A 20231-nucleotide genomic window follows, 5' to 3' on the forward strand; every position below is an offset into this window, starting at 1 on the left:
TATGTTTTGTACATTCTAGTGACTTCAAAATAAAACTGGCACATTTTAGTGTCTAATTATTTTTAGTGAGCGTGGAGGGTTTTAATTAAAATTTAAGAGTGCTCTTCAAGCTCTCCATGCTCCAATTTTATCCCACTGTATTCTGAAATACTTATCACTGTGGAAAAATGTACAGTAACCGTCATGTGCGTCTCTGTTTCCTAACGAAAAATGTGGGATGGATGGTCAGAAGGGATATAAATATATATTGTCAGAATTACTTGTAAACCAAGGTCAAGTGTGCTTTGATAAGTTATCATTGTTCTTGGATACAAAGAAAATTTATTACATTTGAAACTTATGATTACTATGGTAAAAATAAAATTGTTTTAATATTTCCTTAAAAGAGTTAATAACGCAGTAGGAATTCTGCATACAGGGGCAGCAGCCATTGTTTTTCCTCACTAAAATATTTTAAAGATATTTTCTATATCGTTTCTAATGTTTGAGCATTTCTAACTTTAAATATCACTTTGAGGTAAAAGGAATAATAATCGTTTATTCACAGATAAATTATTTTAAAGTACAATGATTTTTTCCATTTATCTTTTACTATTCCTCTATGCTTTAGTTTTAGTGATGATTTCTTTATTTACTCTCTTTGACCCATTTGAAATCTTTATTTCATGCAGAATAAATGTTAATACTACTGCAACTTTGTTTAACTAGAAAAAATTTAAAATTGTTCCTAAAATATTATTGCATAGATTAGGAAATAAATGTCTCACATACTCTCACCCTGAATTTCTCTTGTACTATAAAATAATTATAACAGTGATAAACCACTCTGGCCTGAAACCTAGGTACTTAAGAAACAGGAACATTGCTTTGCGATCCATTGTGCAGGCTATTTATTAACAATTAGTTCTGAATTTTCATTCCTTTTTTCCTAGAAAAATTTTTTTGAAAAACTTAAATTTGCAAAGGAAAAAGAAAAGCTATGCAACTGAGAATTAATTTATAACATATCAAAACCTTTTACATCCTTGATTAAAGTATAAGTGAGAACTGAAATCCAGCTCTTGATTTTTGGTAGTCCTTTTTTAATCACATTATTTACAAAAATGGGACAAGATTAATAAAAGAAAGTTCTGTATGTCATTGACTATGTATTGGTTATGCAGGCTAATTCTTTCAAAGTAAGGGGAATTAATTTTGGCATTTTCCACTTTTATAAGGAAGTATGTAGTTTGCACTTATTTTTAATGTGTACTTATTACCGTGACATTTTTTATACTATAATGTTGTGGTTCTTTATCTTAGTTTCCAAAAGATATGTAGCTCTTCTGTTTTTCAGTTGAAGACAACTCAGTCAAAATAACAAATATATGAATAGTCAAACTTAGATAATAGATTACTATATATTGTTTCATTGTTTTGAGGACTGTGGCACCATGCACCATAACTATATTAGTTGTTTTCAAGTCAGTTATATAAAACAAAATTATCTGTGTAAAATAATCCAAGAATATTTGAGTGATGTTCAGTCCTTTTTTACATTCGGAATCTTGCCTGACTGCTGAGATAAAACCACTGAGTACAGTCCTACTCTGTCCGTGCACACTGGACTTGACTTATTTTGATCTCTTTTCTTTTTGCATTTGTGGATAATTAGAATGAGGCAAAGTCTAATCTGATCAATTGCCTCTGTAGAGCTAGTGTCTTATTAATGTTGAAGGATGTGGCACAAAGAATACTTATAATTTGCACCCTTACCTGGATATTGTTTTGAGTGAGAAATCTGAAAATATAAAATTTTATTTATAACTTTATTACATATTTTCTTTGAAGTCAGAAACCTCTCGGTGGTGGCAGTAGTTTCCTCTGCCTGTGCGGTATTTGTTTACAATCTGTATCTTCTGGTCTTTGTCCCCTTACCTTACTTGCTTTACATTACAGTATGAAGTGAGCTTAGTAGTAATCGAGGTATGACGTTAGAAGTTTCTCAAGTCAGATAATTAGGTGAGAAAGCTGAGTGTTTTCTAAGGGACTTCCTCAGTGTTTGGAATCTTCCTGGAATCTCCGAGCATTGAGATTAAATGTTGATAAGGTTGTGTGTAGTGAGTTGTATTGTCCTGTAGGTAAAGGCAATTTGTGATATTATTAAACTGTGATTATTATTAAATATTTTTGTGGGGCCATAAATAGCAACATGCAAAGGATGCTTTATTTTTTCCCCTGTTTCTTCTACTGAAATGGGAACTCATATAGCTAGATTAACTCAGCATTACAGTGAGGATTAATTTTCTAATAGGAATGTGAAATGCTTTGAAGTTATTAACCATTTTATAAATGAGTAGCTTTTTTGTAAAGCCGTGTCCACATGGTTTGATTTATGTTTGAAGTGTTTGTTCCTGTTGTCCATATAGTTCTATTTTTCTCCCATGAAGTTTCAGCATTCTTTTCCTGGATCTCAGAAAGATTTCAGTTCTATTTATAGAAATGAGAGACATATTTTAGCCTGTTTTACAATTAGTGTATATCTAATCCTAGTTTATGAACTTTCTGTGGGTTTGTGCTCATAACTAATAAATTGAGTTTTTGTCTTTGAGCATTATAATATATAATCTCAACTCAAATTTTAACCAAACGAGTTATGCTTTAGCATATATATATCAGCAATTAGCAGTTTAGTACAATTTCATAATATGTATGAAAGGGTAAAAGAAAAAGTAACAAAACTAGATAGGATAGGAAGTTGAAAATGTTTGTTGATTATTCTTATCCATGATCTGATGTTATATCAATCTCTCTCAGAAATTTAAACTCGATTTAAGAAAAAGTAATCTCTGATCGGCATGGCATGGCTTTGAAGATTGGCTTCATAACTCTCAAACTCAGTCTTATCTTTTTTAATGGCTTTAGCCTAAAGACAAAATATGTATAGAACAAAGTATACACCTTGTTTCTGAAATTAAAGTAAAAGTAGCGAGAGATCATTCTGAAAATTAAACACAAACTGAATGTGTGCATATGCATATAGGCCCTGTTGGAAGGTTACTCAGAATCCAGTTTTTAGTCACAGTGGTAGACCACTCGTTGAAGCGTAAGAAAATTTTAATAGAAAAGAATGGAAGGAAAGAAAGAAGGCAGTAAAGAAGGGAAGAAGTAAGAGAGGGGGTAGGGAGCTTTCATGTAATAGAATCAAGCTGACTTCTATTTACAAAGAACTTTGGCTTCTGTGATAGCAAGCCAGTATGGTTGTTCTTCATCAGCCTTTTCACAACACGCTGATCTGGATTCCATCCGTTCCTTGATTGATTGATCATGTCATGGACAAATGTTAATTGTTTTCACCAATACTTTCTAACCATGCAGTGGTCTTCTCATCTCTTACCCAGGGCTCACTGTCTTTTTCTAAACCTTATCTGGTTTCTGAAACCCTTTAGATCCATCTTGACCTTTCTGTCATTCTGAAAAACCCAAGGAGGACTTAGAAGTTGAAGAAAAAAAGAAAGGGAAAATGCCAAAGAGATAGGTACTGATATGGGAGAGGAAAGGCATTTGGATTTGGAGTAACGATTTTAAATATAATTCTAAGAAGAAGTTATCAGAATTTTGACACTTGGAATGTTAAAGTTTAATGGGAGTATGCTTTGCACTAAGGATTTAGTATTTAAAGTTGCATTCCCTTTTTGGAAATGTGGCCTATTTGTTAAGATTTGAGGCTTAAAAGATACATGTAAATAGTTGTAAGCAGTAGCTTCAGTTGCAAGTCTGAATAGAGAGAAAAAAATAACTCATTGAGAAAACTTTGCTAGTTATTAGAATATTCTGAAGTTTAAATTTCTGAAACCTTTATGAATCTTTATAGAAACAAAAACAATCACTCTGTATTCTAGTATGCTATTTAGAAATGCAATAGGGGCAAATAGTGTTTAAATAAGTATTTTCTTAAAAAGAATATGCATCTCTATATAAGAGAAAAGTATTAGCAGTTTTCATTATCTTGACTTTATTTTCTTTGCTCTAAATGGGTGTTTTACAAAAGATGCCATATGTTTATTTCTTTTTAAAGGACAAATGGTTACAGGTTGATTGGTATCTTCTCCCTTGAAGAATTGTCATTCTTCCTTGAATAGCATACAGATTTTGCTTGGTTTTAAAAAATGAGCACCTGGATTAAAATAAATATTATCTAAACTTAAACCCATAAGAAAGAGCCCTTTTTCTGTCCTATCAGTCTAAGAAATAATAACTGTTGACTGAGTGTTAATAGAATTATATTATAATACCAAGATAAGATTATTGAGCACTATCTTCTTTTCCTGAGAATAGTTTAAATAATCTTCTGGTAAAAATAAATTTAGTCATGGTCTTTTATAATACAGTAATATATTTGCCTATGTTCTCGGGTTACAACAACAAAAAAATTGCTCTGATCATTTTTAAATGAGAAAATTTCTTTATAAACTGGCCTTTTGGATTTGTAATATTTTAGTACTTGTAAAACGTACATATACTATTTTAATACTTACTTTTTCAATTCAATAGATTCCTCTTGCATGGAAAAACTACTTTCAAAAGATTGGAAGGAAAAAATGGAAAGACTAAATACCAGTGAACTTCTTGGAGAAATTAAAGGTACAGTATACAAAATATCAAACATACCAATGTAGAGATGTTAATTTGTGTAACAACACATTTGCTGATCTTCTGTAACCTAATATTAAATTCTTATCTCTAATATTTATTTATTTACGAGAGGGTATTAGTATGTCCTTGAATTTTCATTTTTTCTAATATTTATAGAATGAAAAATTCGCCCTCTTTTTATTATAGTCTATAAACATATAACTTATAGGATAAACTGCTTCATCATTTATTTAACATAATGCAAATGAAATAGAATGTTATATCAAAGATGAAGAACAAATCAAGTTAAAGACAATTTTAGTTTTTCCTCTTGAAATCATAATAATATTTTAATTTATGAATCCAAATCATTAATTTGAATTTCTTCTGATCAAAAAGGGTCAACCATAGCACCTATAAAAAAAGAGTTTATGGAATATGCTGTACATTATGGTTTATAGGTAGATTGTGAGGCTTGTTTACCTTTTCAAATCCTGGCTCTGTCAGTTACTAGATGAGTGACTTTGGGCAAATCACTGATCTTTTCTATGTTTTGAATTCCTCGTATCTAAAATGGAGATAATAACAGTACCCACCTCATGGGCTCATTAAGACAAATAATACATGTACGGCTTTTAGAATAGCGCCTGGCACTTAAGAAAGATCTCATGAGGGCAAGTTTTAATTTTTATTAACATGCTCATAGGATCATAGGTTGATTAATCTTAAACAGATTTCACAGAATTAAAAATTTCATGACCTATTACCCTGATGAAGATGAGCATCTTTATTTTTGAAGATGAATGCTTGATGTTATTCTGAAACATGTTAAGAAGTGGACAATCCCAGTACATTACAGAATTAAGTTACCCTATTAGTCAAGAAGTTGTACTTCTTGCCAAACTCTCTTTTGTTGATTCCTTTGTGGAGATGAAGTGCTATATTACTAGTTTTTGGTATCATGAATAGAATGCATGGTCATTAATTAATTCTATCAGTTGTCCCTTATAGACAGTCATCACTCAGACTTGTACTGACAATTTGGAAACTTAATTACATTAGTTTCCTATATTTATCAAATAACTTCAGGTGAATTTTCATATTTGCCATGTATAATATTTTATTTAAGAAGAACATTTGGCAATAACTATCTGATGAAAATGTTGTTTTGAATTTATTATTAAAAATTGCCTAGTGTTCAGGTATGTTTAACTCAAATGAAGAATAAAGGAAGTCATCTCTTTCTCAAGGAATAATTAATAATTTATTCCATTAAATAATACAGTATCAAAATCAAATAGAAAGTGGATATTATTTGAATTTCACTGCTTCTGTTTTGTACTCATGAAGGCCATTTGCTATATTTTGGAAGAAAAAAAGAAACTCAACTTATAACTGATGGGTAGAAAGAAAGTCATTAGTGACATATTCTTTATCCAGCTGCAGTAACATGGTGTATGCTACTTTGCACGTCATTCTGTGTTTTCTTCCCTTTCCAAAGTCATTGGTTTTTATAACAGTGAGAACAGAAATGGCTTATGCTAAGGAAAGCTTTTGCTAGCATGAATGATGGGGGTCTTGCTTTCTCTTAGTAATGTGGAAGCTAACATTTTATTATGTTATGATTCAACATCAAGTTTTTAAGCATCGTGTTATCTTCTCTCCCCCTCCCCACCCCCACTTTCCATCTTACTTTGTTTTTAATTCTAATTATGAATTTAAAATATAAAAACTGTACTAGCCTCAGATAGTCAAAGTATACAAATCTAGAAAGCAAAACACATACAAAATTAGGATTTTCCAATGCTTTTAACTTTTTTTTCTGAATTCCGTATGTGATATGTGAACTGTCATTTGTGTGCTACTCTCAGTTTTATGGGCATAGAATAAGATTCTTATTAAATTTTTCATTTTGATTTAGTCTACATGATTGTCTCTTTAGACATCCTAATATTTTGTCACCATAAACATTATTACAGAAAATGTAACAATAATAAAAATTAAAAAAATTAAAATAGTATTCATAGTTTGATTCAACCACTGCTAAAACTGAGTGTATCAGGCCAATTACAATCCACCTCAATTAGTTATAATTATTTATTCTGAAATTTTAAAGTGATCTAAATACTATCTCCAGGAAATATATACTATCATGGGTTATCAGTATTCAATATTATATCTCAAGCATTGTATATTTTTAATAGCTCATATTATTTTCCCCTCATTATAAAATTCATACATATTTATTATAAAAAATATAGAATCACACACACAAAAGAAATTAAAATTGTCTTATAATTCTATATTATATATCGTTTCCATTTTAATTTATACATATACATGTTAAATTTTTTTCTTAAAATTAGACTCATCTTTTTATTATTCTTTTGTGATCTATTTTTCCCACTTAAGATATATTATGACTTTTCCTGTGATTAGGTCATTTTCTAAAATATTATTTTTATTTGTAGAAAATATTGCATAAAGTAGGGTTTTAGTAATTTAATAATTGAGTCTTCTTTCAACATTTCAGTTGTTTTTATGTTTGTCATTATAAAGAAAAGCTTGAGCATGGATAACATAATACTTTTTCAGTATTAATTAGTGGCTATTTTCTTAGAATACATTCCTAAAAAGTGAAATTCTTGGGTCAAAGAGTGTGTTCTTTTTTAAAAGGCTTTGATTCATGTTGCCATATTGCCCTTCAGAAGGGATATAGTGTACTGTGCTCTCACCAGCAGTATCTGCAAGTTTTCTCACCCTCACTAACAAGTATTATTAACTTAAAAGTTTCTTGCCAGTTTGATAAGGGAAAATCTCATATTATTGCTGATTTATTTTGAATTTCTTTGATATTATTGAGAATGAAGATTTTTACATAAATTTATTTCTATTAAATGTCTCTTCCTTTCCGAATTTATTTGTCCGGTTCTGGTTTCGTTATACTCTTAATGTATATTTTAATGGTATTAACCTTTATTTGTCATATATGTTATATATTGTCATTTTCTTTACTTTATGGTTTTGTTGTCAAATCTTTTTCTTCTTTTTTAATGCCTCCTTTTTGTTGTTGTTGGAGGTTTGTTTAGAAAGGCTCCCCAAGGACAGATAATATTCTGTATATTTTCTTTCAGTTTTTGACAGTATTTTTATATATTTAACTCTAATTCCTCTTGAATGTATTTTGATGTATAATTTCATCCAGAGGTATAACTAATTTTTTTCTCAGTTAATCATATGTTTCTGTATCATTTATTAAATAATCAATCATCACTTCTGACTTGAAATAACATCTTTTATTACATACTGACTGCATATTTGGAACCATTTCTCAGTTTTTGGTTCTAATCCCATTGATCTATCTAAACTTTTATTTGTTCTATGATATATTAATCCTGTAGCTTTACAGTATCTTTGATAAATAGGTATTGCAAGACCACATTCATAATTTTTCTTTAAGGTGTTTGCATATTTCTCTAAAATTTATTTTAGATTTGTAATTAAACTGTTAATTGAAATTACAAAGTGATATTTTAAAAGGTTATATTACCTTTATATACAACTATGGGGTAAAGTGACATCTTTATAGTAATGTATCTTTCCATTCAGAATCATTTATCGATTTCTTTTATGTCCCCCAACAATGTTTTTGTTGTTGTTGTTGTTTTGTTTTGTTTTTTGTTTTTTTATGCCTATAGCTCTTGGTATTCCTAGGTGCAATGTTTTGTTTTTCAAATACAAGTTCTGGGCATTTCCTTTGAGGGTTTCTTTATGATATCTAATATTTTTATTTGCACTTGTGAATGAGATATTCTTCATTCTATTTTTTTTTGTTACTGTGTTTAGGGAAGCTAGTGAATTTTGCTGGTTCATTTTATAACTTCTATCTTTATAAAAACTTATTAGGTTTAATCATATTTCAGCTGATATGTTTTCTCTTATATGTCCTTTTTTTTCCACCCCTTTTCTTATTATACTGCCTAGATTGTCAAAAATAATATTAAGTTATATAGGTGATAGAAAATATTTTGTGTAGTTTTTAATTTATGGAATTGTTTTTAATATTTCAGCATTAAGTATTATGTTGACTATTGATTTAAGATATTCTTTATTATTAAAAAATTTCTAGCCATACTTTATTAAGAGTTTCTATGAGAAATTGCATTTTATTTTATGGCATATCTTAGTGGTTTTGTTTTTCAAATTTATTGATGACATAAACCCTGATTAGTCATGGTGTAGTCTTGTTTTAATGTACTGCATAATTTTATTTGCTCATATTACAGTTGTTATTTTTGCATCTGTAATCATAAATGAGATTAGTTTGTGTTTTTATTTATTTGTACTATCTTTGTTAATTTCCAGTACCAGCATTCATATTTGAATTGGAAAGATTTTTTTTTTTCTAGGCTATGTAAAATGTTGCTCAGATAACATGGCAATTAATTATTCCTTGAAATTCTGAAGGAATATACCATAAAACATTTAGGCCTAGAGTTTTCTTTGGAAATAAATTTTTTTTTTACAGTTTTTACTTCTCTTTAAGTCAGTTTTTCCAGGAAAAAAATTTCCTAGAAAATTATATATTTCATTAAATCAATACATTAATATTGATTTAAAATGTAGTATCACTTATTTTAAGTTTTCTATTAATTTACTGTTATATATACCATTTTAAATTGTGCATATTTGTGCTCTCTCCCTTTTGTCCTTCAATTTTACTTGCCAGTGATTTTTCTATTTATCCTCCTCCTCTGCTCTCTGGTAAGGATCTACTTTTTAGATTTATTTGTCAATTCTGCTGCTTTTCAGTATGCCAACTACTTAGTCTTACTTTTATTTTTGTTATTTCTCCCTTATTTTCCTTGTACTTTTTCTTTTGTTTGTTTTCTGATACCCTCTAATTTCCTAAATTAGATTCTTTAAACATTTTAAATTTAATAATAAAGGCATTTTGGGCCATAAATATATTTGAAGGAATAGCTTTATGCATCCCATAAATTTGAGCTTTTGAAATCTTCAGTCATTATTTTCTAAATAGTCAGTATTTATATTATATTCTAACTGATCTTATGTTTATATGTCATTCTTAACTTTACATCTTCTTTTGGATTCAAGAGTGTAATGAAGCTAGGGAAGGGAGGAAACATAACCTCTATCACCGCCATTAGAAAATTCTATGTTATGGGTTAGGTGCTGGAAGGAGCATTAAAGTGTAGGCAGTAGAATGGATAAGAGCAGTATTGAAAAATGAATCTTTAACGTAGAGTTTACTATTACCACATTTAAAAATAATACATTAATCATCTCCTTTTAAGATTTTACTTATAAAAAACAACGTTTTCAGGTAAAAGTCTTATTATTTAAATGAAATAAAGCAATATTTCTGAAATTCCTTAGTAGGAGTTGGAATATTGCTAAAGTTTGAGAAACACTGAATCATAGATTTTCAGTAGGTCTGTATCTGAGTCTTTTCTAGTATTCTTTAAGAGAAAAATCCTGTCCCTAACCCCACCATGTTTTCATAGGTAGTCTCCTTTCCAGTAGCAGCATTAAAATTTTCAAAATACATGAAATCTAAACATTGATGGATTACTGTATCAAACATTTTCCTAATGAGACAGAAGGAACCACTAGGTATGTGAACTTTGCTGATTTTATTGGAGTTGAAAAGTAGCAGATGATTTGCCTTTAAATATTTCCAGCTTTTTTATGTTCTCTCAGATGAACAAATTGCTGTAAATTTTAAAATGGAAATTCAAGAAAAAGTTATTTATAAATGAATATGTAAAGTGTACAGTCGTAGCTCTTGGAAAACCACTCTAGTCCTGTGATTGCCTACAAGAGAAAACACTAGTAACTATGATTTACTATTCCTAAAAAAAAAAAATGAATGTTCTGTAGAAAGGGCAATATATGGATTAAGCAATCAGAATACTTAGAAACAGTTTAAGGCTCCTACTATAAAAGTGAATAAAGTAGGAGAGAGAATTGGCATTAAGATAGTAACTTGTGATGCAGAACACTAATTCTATGGGAATGCTGTTAGATCCGTTCTGACCCTTTGGTGATAACAGCACTGCTTAAATTACCTCGAGAATAACCTACACTATTTGATCTTCAAAGATCTATCATGCACTGAAAAAAAACATGACTTTTCTGTTCCCGTGTTCTTCTCCAAAGATTTATGTTTGCAATCAGAACTAAAAACAAAACCAGGCTCTTGGTGGCACACAGTAGCAATATCATAATAAATTCACATTTTTAATTCAGTATTTGTGCCAAGCACAACTGTAATATGTTTGTACTATTTAATGCAACACAGTTCCTAATTTTACTTCTCTTAGTAACAAGACTAATGAAATGACAGGGATAGTAATACTTAAAGTCTTTGATAGTAAAATATGGCAGAAACATTTATGCTCTAGAACAAACCTCTCAGGCATAATAGTTGAATAAATATAATAAATAATTGTGTTTCAACAGTGACTTTGAAAAATATTGTGAACCATTTGTATGATTTTTCTATTTAAAAGCATTTGTTTAATCACTTTTTCCCTATCAGAAACTGTCGTTTTTCTAAGCTTCAGAAGAATATACCTACAGCACATCTACCTTAATCACTAAATGTAAATATTGAAATGATTAATCATAAATGACCAAAGAAGGAAAGCACTATTTTAGTTATTTGGTTCATGTCACATAATTATTTTTTTTGTCTTTCTTATCATCTGTGTGTTTGACAAACATGAGCACAAACAGTTTGTGCTAACACAAACAACCAACATTACTGTTTCTCTGGCACACTGCCCAGGGAGGCGCCTTCACACCAAGGAGATGCCAGACACAGCATTGAGGGGCATATGTGCAAAAACGGGAGGCTGACTAAAATTTTCTTCTATAAACTATGGAAGGCTAGACCCACCCATGGAGACAGAGGATAAATCTTAATGCTCTAGACATCATTTATATATCACCATTGCATTTAGAAATATTTCATAATCATAACTATCCTGGTATTCTCACTCTTTTGGTACGACTCAAACAGACAAATGGATTATGGACCCTACTTGTACTTTTGTTTTACCTCGTATCCTTCTACCACGTTATTCCACCCCCATTTCTCATTCACAGATAGATCAAGATAAATACTACTATAGAGAGAAATTGCATTACCTATGTCCACTCCTGCTTTGCTATACTGCCTCACTTACATAGCAAAAGGTAAAAGAAGAACTATTTTTGTTTGTTTGTGTGTTGTGGGAGTGATGAACAGCTCAGAGCCTGCTGTCCCCTTGTCCCTACTTCTGAATTCTAAGACTGAAGAATTTGAAAACTGCTCTGTGCTGTATTAAACAGGCTTTAGAGGCCAGGATTCAAACCCTAACTCTACAACTTTGTAATTGACCCAAACTAATTTCTCTGTCTCCTTTTACTCATATGTAAAATTAATAAAATAATAATATTTTTCTATTGGGTTGTTATAAGGATCAAATTAAATAACATAGTTTATTACTCTTTCCTTTGTAAACAATAAAACACCTTTAAAAATTACTTACTGTATTACTTATTAACAGGAAATAAATAAACAAATACCCTCTAAAATAGCCAAATTTTCCACAGCCAAATTCCCACTGATGTTATTTTATTAATACATCCATTCATTTATTCATTCAAGTATTTATTGAATACCTACAATATTTAAGGCACTCTCTCTTAATGCAGTCCAACTATATCAATGTCAGATAGTCATTAATTGTTCCTAAGTTCTTTTGTATATTGAAAATTCCCCATTACCTTAACTTTTTAAAATAGCACAAAACAAATCTTATCCTCTTCTAGTCAACAAAACTTCAACCAGCTAACATCTATTAGGCCAAACTTTCCTAGGTCTTTAATTACTATTCTTACTATATCTTCAGGACTCTATTATTCTAGTCATTTTTGATCAATTCTAATTTGACAACAGATCTCTTAAATTGTTATTTCTAAGACAAGGGCTGTATTGCTCTAGAGACCAGCTTGTGAAAGAGTTTGAGAGTACATATATTATTTTACTTTCCTGTTTGTGTGAAATAATGTAATATCACTATTTTCTGTATAAATCTGTGTAATCGTAGAACTTCAGAGTAATATCTAGAATCATAGAATCTCAAAAAATTAGAGCTGAAGGGGCTTTACATATTATGTAAACCAACTTCTTATTTTCTATATAAGGACTCCACTATCCAGAAAAGAAAAATTACTGCTCTAAATCACATAGTAAATTACTAAGGTGGGAACAATACTCCCCCCGAATAGCATGTTTAGCTCATTTCATACAGTCTTTTGGTCATCTTATAATCAATAGTGAATAAGTATTGCAAAACCCATGAATTCCTTTTGCTTAACAATAAATGCACACTGCAACTAGTTTTACAAATATATATGCATTATAACATAGCATCACCCATAGTTTCTTTAATTATATCACTTTGCATGAATATAGACATTTCAAAGCTTCTCTTTGTACTCTCCTTTATAAACATCTTTTACTTCTTTTGAAGTCTGTATGATATACATACAAGCAATTAAAACCAACCCCACGTGGGTTGGAGACACAAGGTCTTCTTAATTAAAATTCAAACAAAAGCTACCAGCAAAACTTACTACTATATGATTAAGGTCTAAAGTATTATGATACATTAGAATCATTGTTAACTGTTGGGATTAAAAGAAATCGATATGTTGGGGAAAAGATCAGTTGGATCTAATTAGTGAAATCAATGTTTACATAAAAGAAAATACTGAAATTTAATAACAGGTTCTAGTTATAAATATAACACTGGCTAAAATGGTTCTTTGTTATTATTATGTTGACCACAGAATCATATTTTAAAATCATTGACTAAGAATCTGCAACTTCTTTTTTAATAGTTAATTATTATAATTAAAAACATAAAATTTTACTTTAAAATTATATCTGGTTTCAAAAATTTCAATTATAAAATCTTCTTAAATGTAAAAATAGTCACTGATTATAAAATATTTCTATTGATTCCATTTTTAAAAGGCTAATTTTAGCAATAGCTACAACCTACAGTGGGAAAGGATGAAGTAAAAAAGATCCAAAGTATTCTTACACAATTATGATTACATTAAATATTTATTAGTCTATTTGGTGACATATTGAAATAAAAGAGAATAAATTTTGATATAATTCAAAAACAAGACATTTCACTTTTTTCTTGGTGATTACTGTGATGAAAATAAACATTATAACCAGCATGGAGAAGAAAAACTATTACTAATTGCAGCCTAGATTTTAAGTAAAATGAAGGTCATTAGCAATTTCCTGGAAGCCATTCAGATTGCTTACCAGGAAATGGTAGCTAGCAGGACATCTGTAATCCTCCTGTGTGGAATTAGTGAAAACATACTGGAGCTTTAATGATGTGTGTTAGATTTAGGCTGATGGTGGAACCTTTCTCTGTTAAAGTAGCTCATATTCTTTGAATACAAATGATTTTTATTTCAGTATTAGTGTATAAACCCAGACTTTAAGATAGTCTTTAACATCCATCCATCTAGGCATCTATCCATTCAGCCATCATCCATACATTAATACACACCTGTAGATTGGAATGTGACTCAGTGAAATAAGGGATGACAGCAGAAGAATAGGAATCTGGGATTAAAATATGTTTGGGCAAACTGAAAGAAATTTCTCCTATAACTTGGCATGCTGATTTCACAACATTTTGGGTGGTGAATTTAGTCCTATTTTTATTAGCATCTTACTTCTATAAAGAGATAAGCAAAGCTGAATGTTAAATAAAAGTACCTCACAGGACATAAATTTAAATCTGACTCTACATTATCTTGATAGAAGTGGGGTCACTGATTTAGAGACTTTTAGCATAGCTTTTCCAGATTACCTAAATTATTGCTTGACTAAATGAGAGTAACATCTCTGGAACTATTAAGAGTAACAGAGTAAAGCTAAAGAGAGTACACACACACACACACACACACCCCAAAAACTGCTGGAAGGATATTTAATAAACTATTAACAGAGGTTGACTATGCAGTGGGAAATGAAGAGTATGGGACAGGGGCTAATTTAAAATTTTGTACTTTGTAGTTTGCTCTGTAGTTATTTTTTTAAAAAACGTGTATACATTGTTTTTTCAATTAAAAAAAAGACTAATTAAAAAGAAAACTGAAAGTAAGTCCAGTAAAAATGAGATTGGTTTCCTTATTTATACAAAAGCAAATGGATACTATTTACTTAGCTTCTGAATTTTGTTGAGCAGATTAGAAAAGAGATAAGTAGCATTTGGGGTCACATGGAGTAGGGAATCAATAAATGCTTTATGGGTAGGCAACAACAGTTGTCAAAATTTGGCATAGGTTAGTATTTGAAATAGCAAATATTTATTGATAGAATAACAAACTGCTGTTCTCAAACTTTTTGATCTCAAGACTCTTAAAATGTATTGAGGACTCTAAAAATCTTTGTTCATGTGATTTATCTCTAATAATGCTTACTGTGTTAGAAATTAAACCTGGAAATTTAGAAAATATATTTATTAATTCACTTAAAAGCTATAATATTAAACCCACTACATATTAACATAAAACCCATTTTTATGAAAAATAACTATCGCTTCTAAAATAAAAGTAATTTAGTGAGAATAGTGGCACTGTTTTATATTTTTTGCAATTCTCTTTAATGTGTGGTTTAAAATAGAAGACAACTAGACTCTCATACCTGCTTCTGTATTCAGTCTGTTGTTATATGTTTGGATTGAAGTATATGAAGAAAATCTAGCCTATTATTGATACGTAGTTGAAAAAGAGAGATGTATCTTACAGCCTTTTTATATGATTGTGAATATTCCTCTTTGATACTACACTAAATTTCACAAGTAGTGTTTTCTTAAAGGTTAGATTCAGTGTAGGATCTGAAACCATATCAATTAACTTTTAATACTTTTATGTTAAAATCCATTGGTCCAAGTTGAACTTTGAGTGAATCTTTTATTCCATGTATGATTTTGTAACATCATGTACTGGTCTTTTAGATTACGTTGTTTCACTGAATTATACAGATCTTATGTTGGTACATTTCATTATAAGTATCAAAAAATTACACATTACTATCACCAGCAATCTTGTCAGAAAAACTTTTTAAGTTTTTTGAAACTGTCTTGTTAATGACGGTAGATAAAAGATTTCTGAAATTTGCATTTTCCCTTAAAAGTTCAATTTATGTTATTGTAACCAATGCTATCAATTGTTTTTCTTGAAATGGCAGGCTCACTTGCCAGTATTGAAGTATGAATAATGATATTTTGTCCCTTAGTTGTTCTTTCAAACAGAATTGGTGTCTATGCAAAAAACTGAAAAGATTTTAGCTCACAACTCAATAGCACAAGTGATTTTCTTTGAAATAATTCAGATGTAGGTATAATAATCAGCAGAAGTATTTCCCACTTCATCATACAGAACAATAAAAATATGTATACTTTAAAGTTACTATTTAATAAAATTAATTATTTTTATAGTTTCATCAAGGAAGTTCTTAATCAAATGAAATTTTTATTCATTTTCTACAAGTATGTGGTGGTGAAGAATACAATGACTACAAGTAGAGTTAAGTGCCTTTGATTCATTCTTGGATACCAGCAGTTTTAACTCACCATTCTTCTGCATTGTCAGTGTAAATGTCAACGCTGTAACATGCAAGTAATGCCTCAGTATTATTATGAAAACAGTATTGACCCTCAGGAACAACTTGAAGAGTTCTTTGGGACTTTCAAGGGTCCCTGAACCACATTTTGAGAAACACTGAACTAGAATCTTAAAATAGACTATAGCACATAATTACCTTGATGATAAATTCACTTGTCAGTAATAACTACAAAGCAAATTAGTCCCCTTAAGAGTTCAAAGATTCTGTGAAGACTCTGAATGAAGTTATCGGCTTAATGAAATTAGTTGCTTTCTTCCTTGAACGGGAGTTGTGGCATAATAAACAAGAAATGTAGAGTTGGTCAGATGTGGTTTTGAACCATGGTGTAAACTGAGCTATTTATTTAACCTATTTTACTTTAAGCTTTCTAACTTGTAAAATTGAAAACAATACATGCATTTCAAGATTACTGTCAGTGATTGTAAAGTGATTGACAAAGTAGGTCCTCAGTAAGTAGTAGTTTGCCAGTAGGAATAGGAACAAGTGCATTTGGTTATATGCTACCTGTAGGGACCTTGAACAATTCATTACCTCTTGTAGCACAAATTATTTCATAGGAAATGATTAGATATGTATAAAATTGAGCAGAAGTTCTAGCAGTCCAAGAGATCAGCATTATCACCCATGCTCAACCAAAAGTGATATTCACTTTTTTGATAATTAAGTCACATTTTTCAGGTAAGGTAGGCCTGGTGAACACTAGCCTAGTCAGCTTCATTCCTATCTTATCGTTACAAATAGTTTAGCTATCGAATGCCTTCCAAGCCCTTGTAGTATTATTAAATCACCTTATTTAAGTGCAGATAAAATTTTCTTACCCAAAACTTTAAGAGATTTTTTTGTATAATTTTGGTTGTGGCATTTTATTATAGTGGTAGAAAAAAATTAGAGGTCTTGCTGTTAAAATAGGATTTTCACATGTAATGTTTTTGAACCTACAGTTGCTATGAATTTTTTTTAGTGTAACATTTATGATATATGAGAATTTAATACATATGAATTTATTATTTTATAATTAAAAGTTACACATAAGACAGTAAATTTAAAATAGTATGAAAAAGATTTTAAAATTTTATATACCATTCTTATTAATTTACTCTATTTCACTTTAGTCTTTTTTGTTTGAACAAAGTATAATTTAAAAATATACCTTTGTGATAATATTTATATACAAGTGATTTCTTGGAAGAAAAGTGTGTAAGGTAGTAATTAATCCCAAAGCTGTTTATAGGCCCAGGAATGTTCTGTGCCTAGCACCCCAGGTGCCAGGATATGCCCTGGGTGTTTTATTACCCTATAGTCAGCTCTTGACCAAATCCTCATGGGAGTGTATGTCACATTAAGAACTGGCCCATAGTACTAGACCTCACACACACTCACTATTTAGGTCATTTGTCTGAATTTTTTTTAAAAAAATTATAAGGCTAACCACTTAATAAAATGTGTGTATTTTCATCTAAATGGTGTTTTTATGAATAAGACTCTTGAAATAGACATAAATTGTACATTATTCTCTACATTTTTAAATGTGTTGCTACTGTTAGTAATTACTATTGAGTGCATATTTAATGCACTGAGGAAATTTGATGTAATTATTTCGTTTATTTGTGATTCCTCTTCAATCCAATGTCTGTATTAAACTATTGAAAAAGAAAACTACAGAGAATTTAGGTCATTTAAAAAACACATTTTTTTTTTAGCTCTGCTTATAAACTTGTATTGCACTAACCAAAATAAAATTAGAATGAACCTGACATTGTAAAAGATAGGGTTTAGAAGTTTAGATAATTTTGAATACAGTTACCTTTTAAATAGAACCTTAAAGAGGCTGGACGAATTGCAAGACCCCAGTCTTAACAGAAGTCAGTGAGAGATGTGTATAACAGAGCTCAAAATTTAGCTTGTTTAACTTCAGACAGATTATTTTTCCTCAAGACTTTTTTCAGTACTTACGAGTTGATTACACCTGAAAATGGATTGAATAGACACAAGTAGGAAGCTCCTTGAAAGGCTGTACAAAATAGTAGAAACCACAAAGGAAAGGTCTGATTGTGTTTCTTCTATGAGTGCCTAGCATTTTTTAAAGCTCAGAGAATTTGGATACTGAAAAAGATCTCTAATGCTGAAAAGGGTCTGAAAATAAGGAAAGTGCAAGAGGGATACAGCTTTTGTAGGCCCACATTTTATTTTCTCCTTTGATCATAAGCTTGTAAGAAAAGTACACGTTTCACAGAAATGATTCACTATTATTAAAATGGTTTGGTCAAGGAATACAGTGAAGCAGAAGAAAGTAGGATTAAATGGAAGGAGGAACTCTGTATTCGTTTTGGTAGACATCGTCTGGTGTTTCCTTTCAAGTTAATATGCAACTATTTGTCATACTTGTTTTAATATTCTTACATATCTCACTAGGGCTATGGAAGAGATGAGGTTTAAAACGAGATCTATTCTGTGGCTTTAAAAATATGTCGCTTCACATAATAGTAATGAGAGACTTGTGTTTTTATGCTTAACGCAAAGAGTTACATTCCTATTAACATTTGTTTAACTAGGCTTCCATCACAACAGGTGCACAATTATTTTTATGAGTAAAATATTATCAGCCTTCAAAATTAGCCAGGGCAAAATGCAAGTTGTCTGATTAAATAATCAGAGCTGATACTTAAAATACATTTGATTTCCACAGGAATTTTAAAATTCAAGTCCTAGTCTCATTCTGATGTGTTGAGGGAGTTGCAATTGTTTGTAATACGTAAGTAGTAGCTTGTATTGTAACTAGTTTGATATAGTTCACATACTTCAATTGACATTATGAGACAAACTACTAAAATATAATAATAATTATTACTTCTAGTCTAACATTATAATCTACCAAGTAGTATTATGCTTCACATTAAATCAGTAAAAACTAAGTGACTCTTTTTTTTGAAGACTATTCTAAATTCAGTTAAAAAGTGTTTCAGTTTAGAAAGCTAAAATCCAGTGTGTTCTTATTTAAATTTAATTTGTGGAGAGTAAAAAATAAGAATATAAATTTCAGTTTATAAAATATATAAATGATGTATACACCAAAGTTACTGAATATCTTAATGAACAGTGAAGACTCCCAAATGGTAAAAATTAAACAAAAAAACAAAAGTAAAGCAAACCAAACACACACGCCCATCCCTGAACTAAAAGAAAGTTTCTTTAGGAGGTACCTTCACCATGGTTTAGAAGTACTACAACAGTGCAGCTGTTAGAAACCAATTACAGGCAGGTAACTGTTTGTTTTCATATCTAAATCTGTTTGTCAATCAGGAGAATGCAATGAATCAGGAAAGGGGATCTGAAATGTAAACCACAGCGTAAGGCAGAGCATCTGGAATTGGTCCAAAGCCACAAGAATTAGGGCAGGAGTATAGATGGAATCAAAACCATACATGTTCACATGGCTTCTGTCTTTGACCAACTTTTCAAATAGGCTCAGAAGTAGAGATTATTGGAGAAAAATGTCAGTTTTGTATTGAGGGCAGTCGGATTTTAAGATTTGTTAGAAATGTGTGGTTATTTATAAAAGAGTGATCATAGAAAACACCTACAGATCTTTACAAGTATAAGACATTTCTAAAATTGGCTGTAAGCATCCTTTTTAATTGAAGGTTTAAACTTATTTTAAAATTTCAAAGTATATATGTATCTTCATATTGTGAAAAGATAGATTTTTACTACTTCAAAATTTGTGTATGATAATTTCCAACTTATATAACTATTTATGAGGAAATTAGTTTTATCTGGACTCAAGAATACATTTTTACTCAAATTAATTAGACCATCTCTACTGTTTAAATATGCAGCTGTTGTGCTCTGGTTGTAGGAGTTCAAGAGACAGCGCTTTATG

The 20231-nt window shown here is 30.2% G+C and overlaps 1 protein-coding gene across 4 annotated transcripts in view; it reads left to right on the forward strand.

Moving 5' to 3' along the window:
* SOX6 (SRY-box 6) overlaps window positions 1–20231 on the forward strand; it is a 358392-nt gene that overhangs the window by 116679 nt on the left and 221482 nt on the right. For all 4 annotated transcript variants that reach the window (XM_023522157.1, XM_023522158.1, XM_023522160.1 and 1 more), the window contains exon 4: window positions 4534–4623. In XM_023522157.1, coding sequence (XP_023377925.1) covers window positions 4534–4623 — 90 coding nt within the window. The remainder of the gene's footprint in view (window positions 1–4533; window positions 4624–20231) is intronic.

This window comes from Pteropus vampyrus, unplaced genomic scaffold, assembly GCF_000151845.1.
Source record: "Pteropus vampyrus isolate Shadow unplaced genomic scaffold, Pvam_2.0 Scaffold334, whole genome shotgun sequence".
Taxonomy (NCBI): Eukaryota; Metazoa; Chordata; class Mammalia; order Chiroptera; family Pteropodidae; genus Pteropus; species Pteropus vampyrus.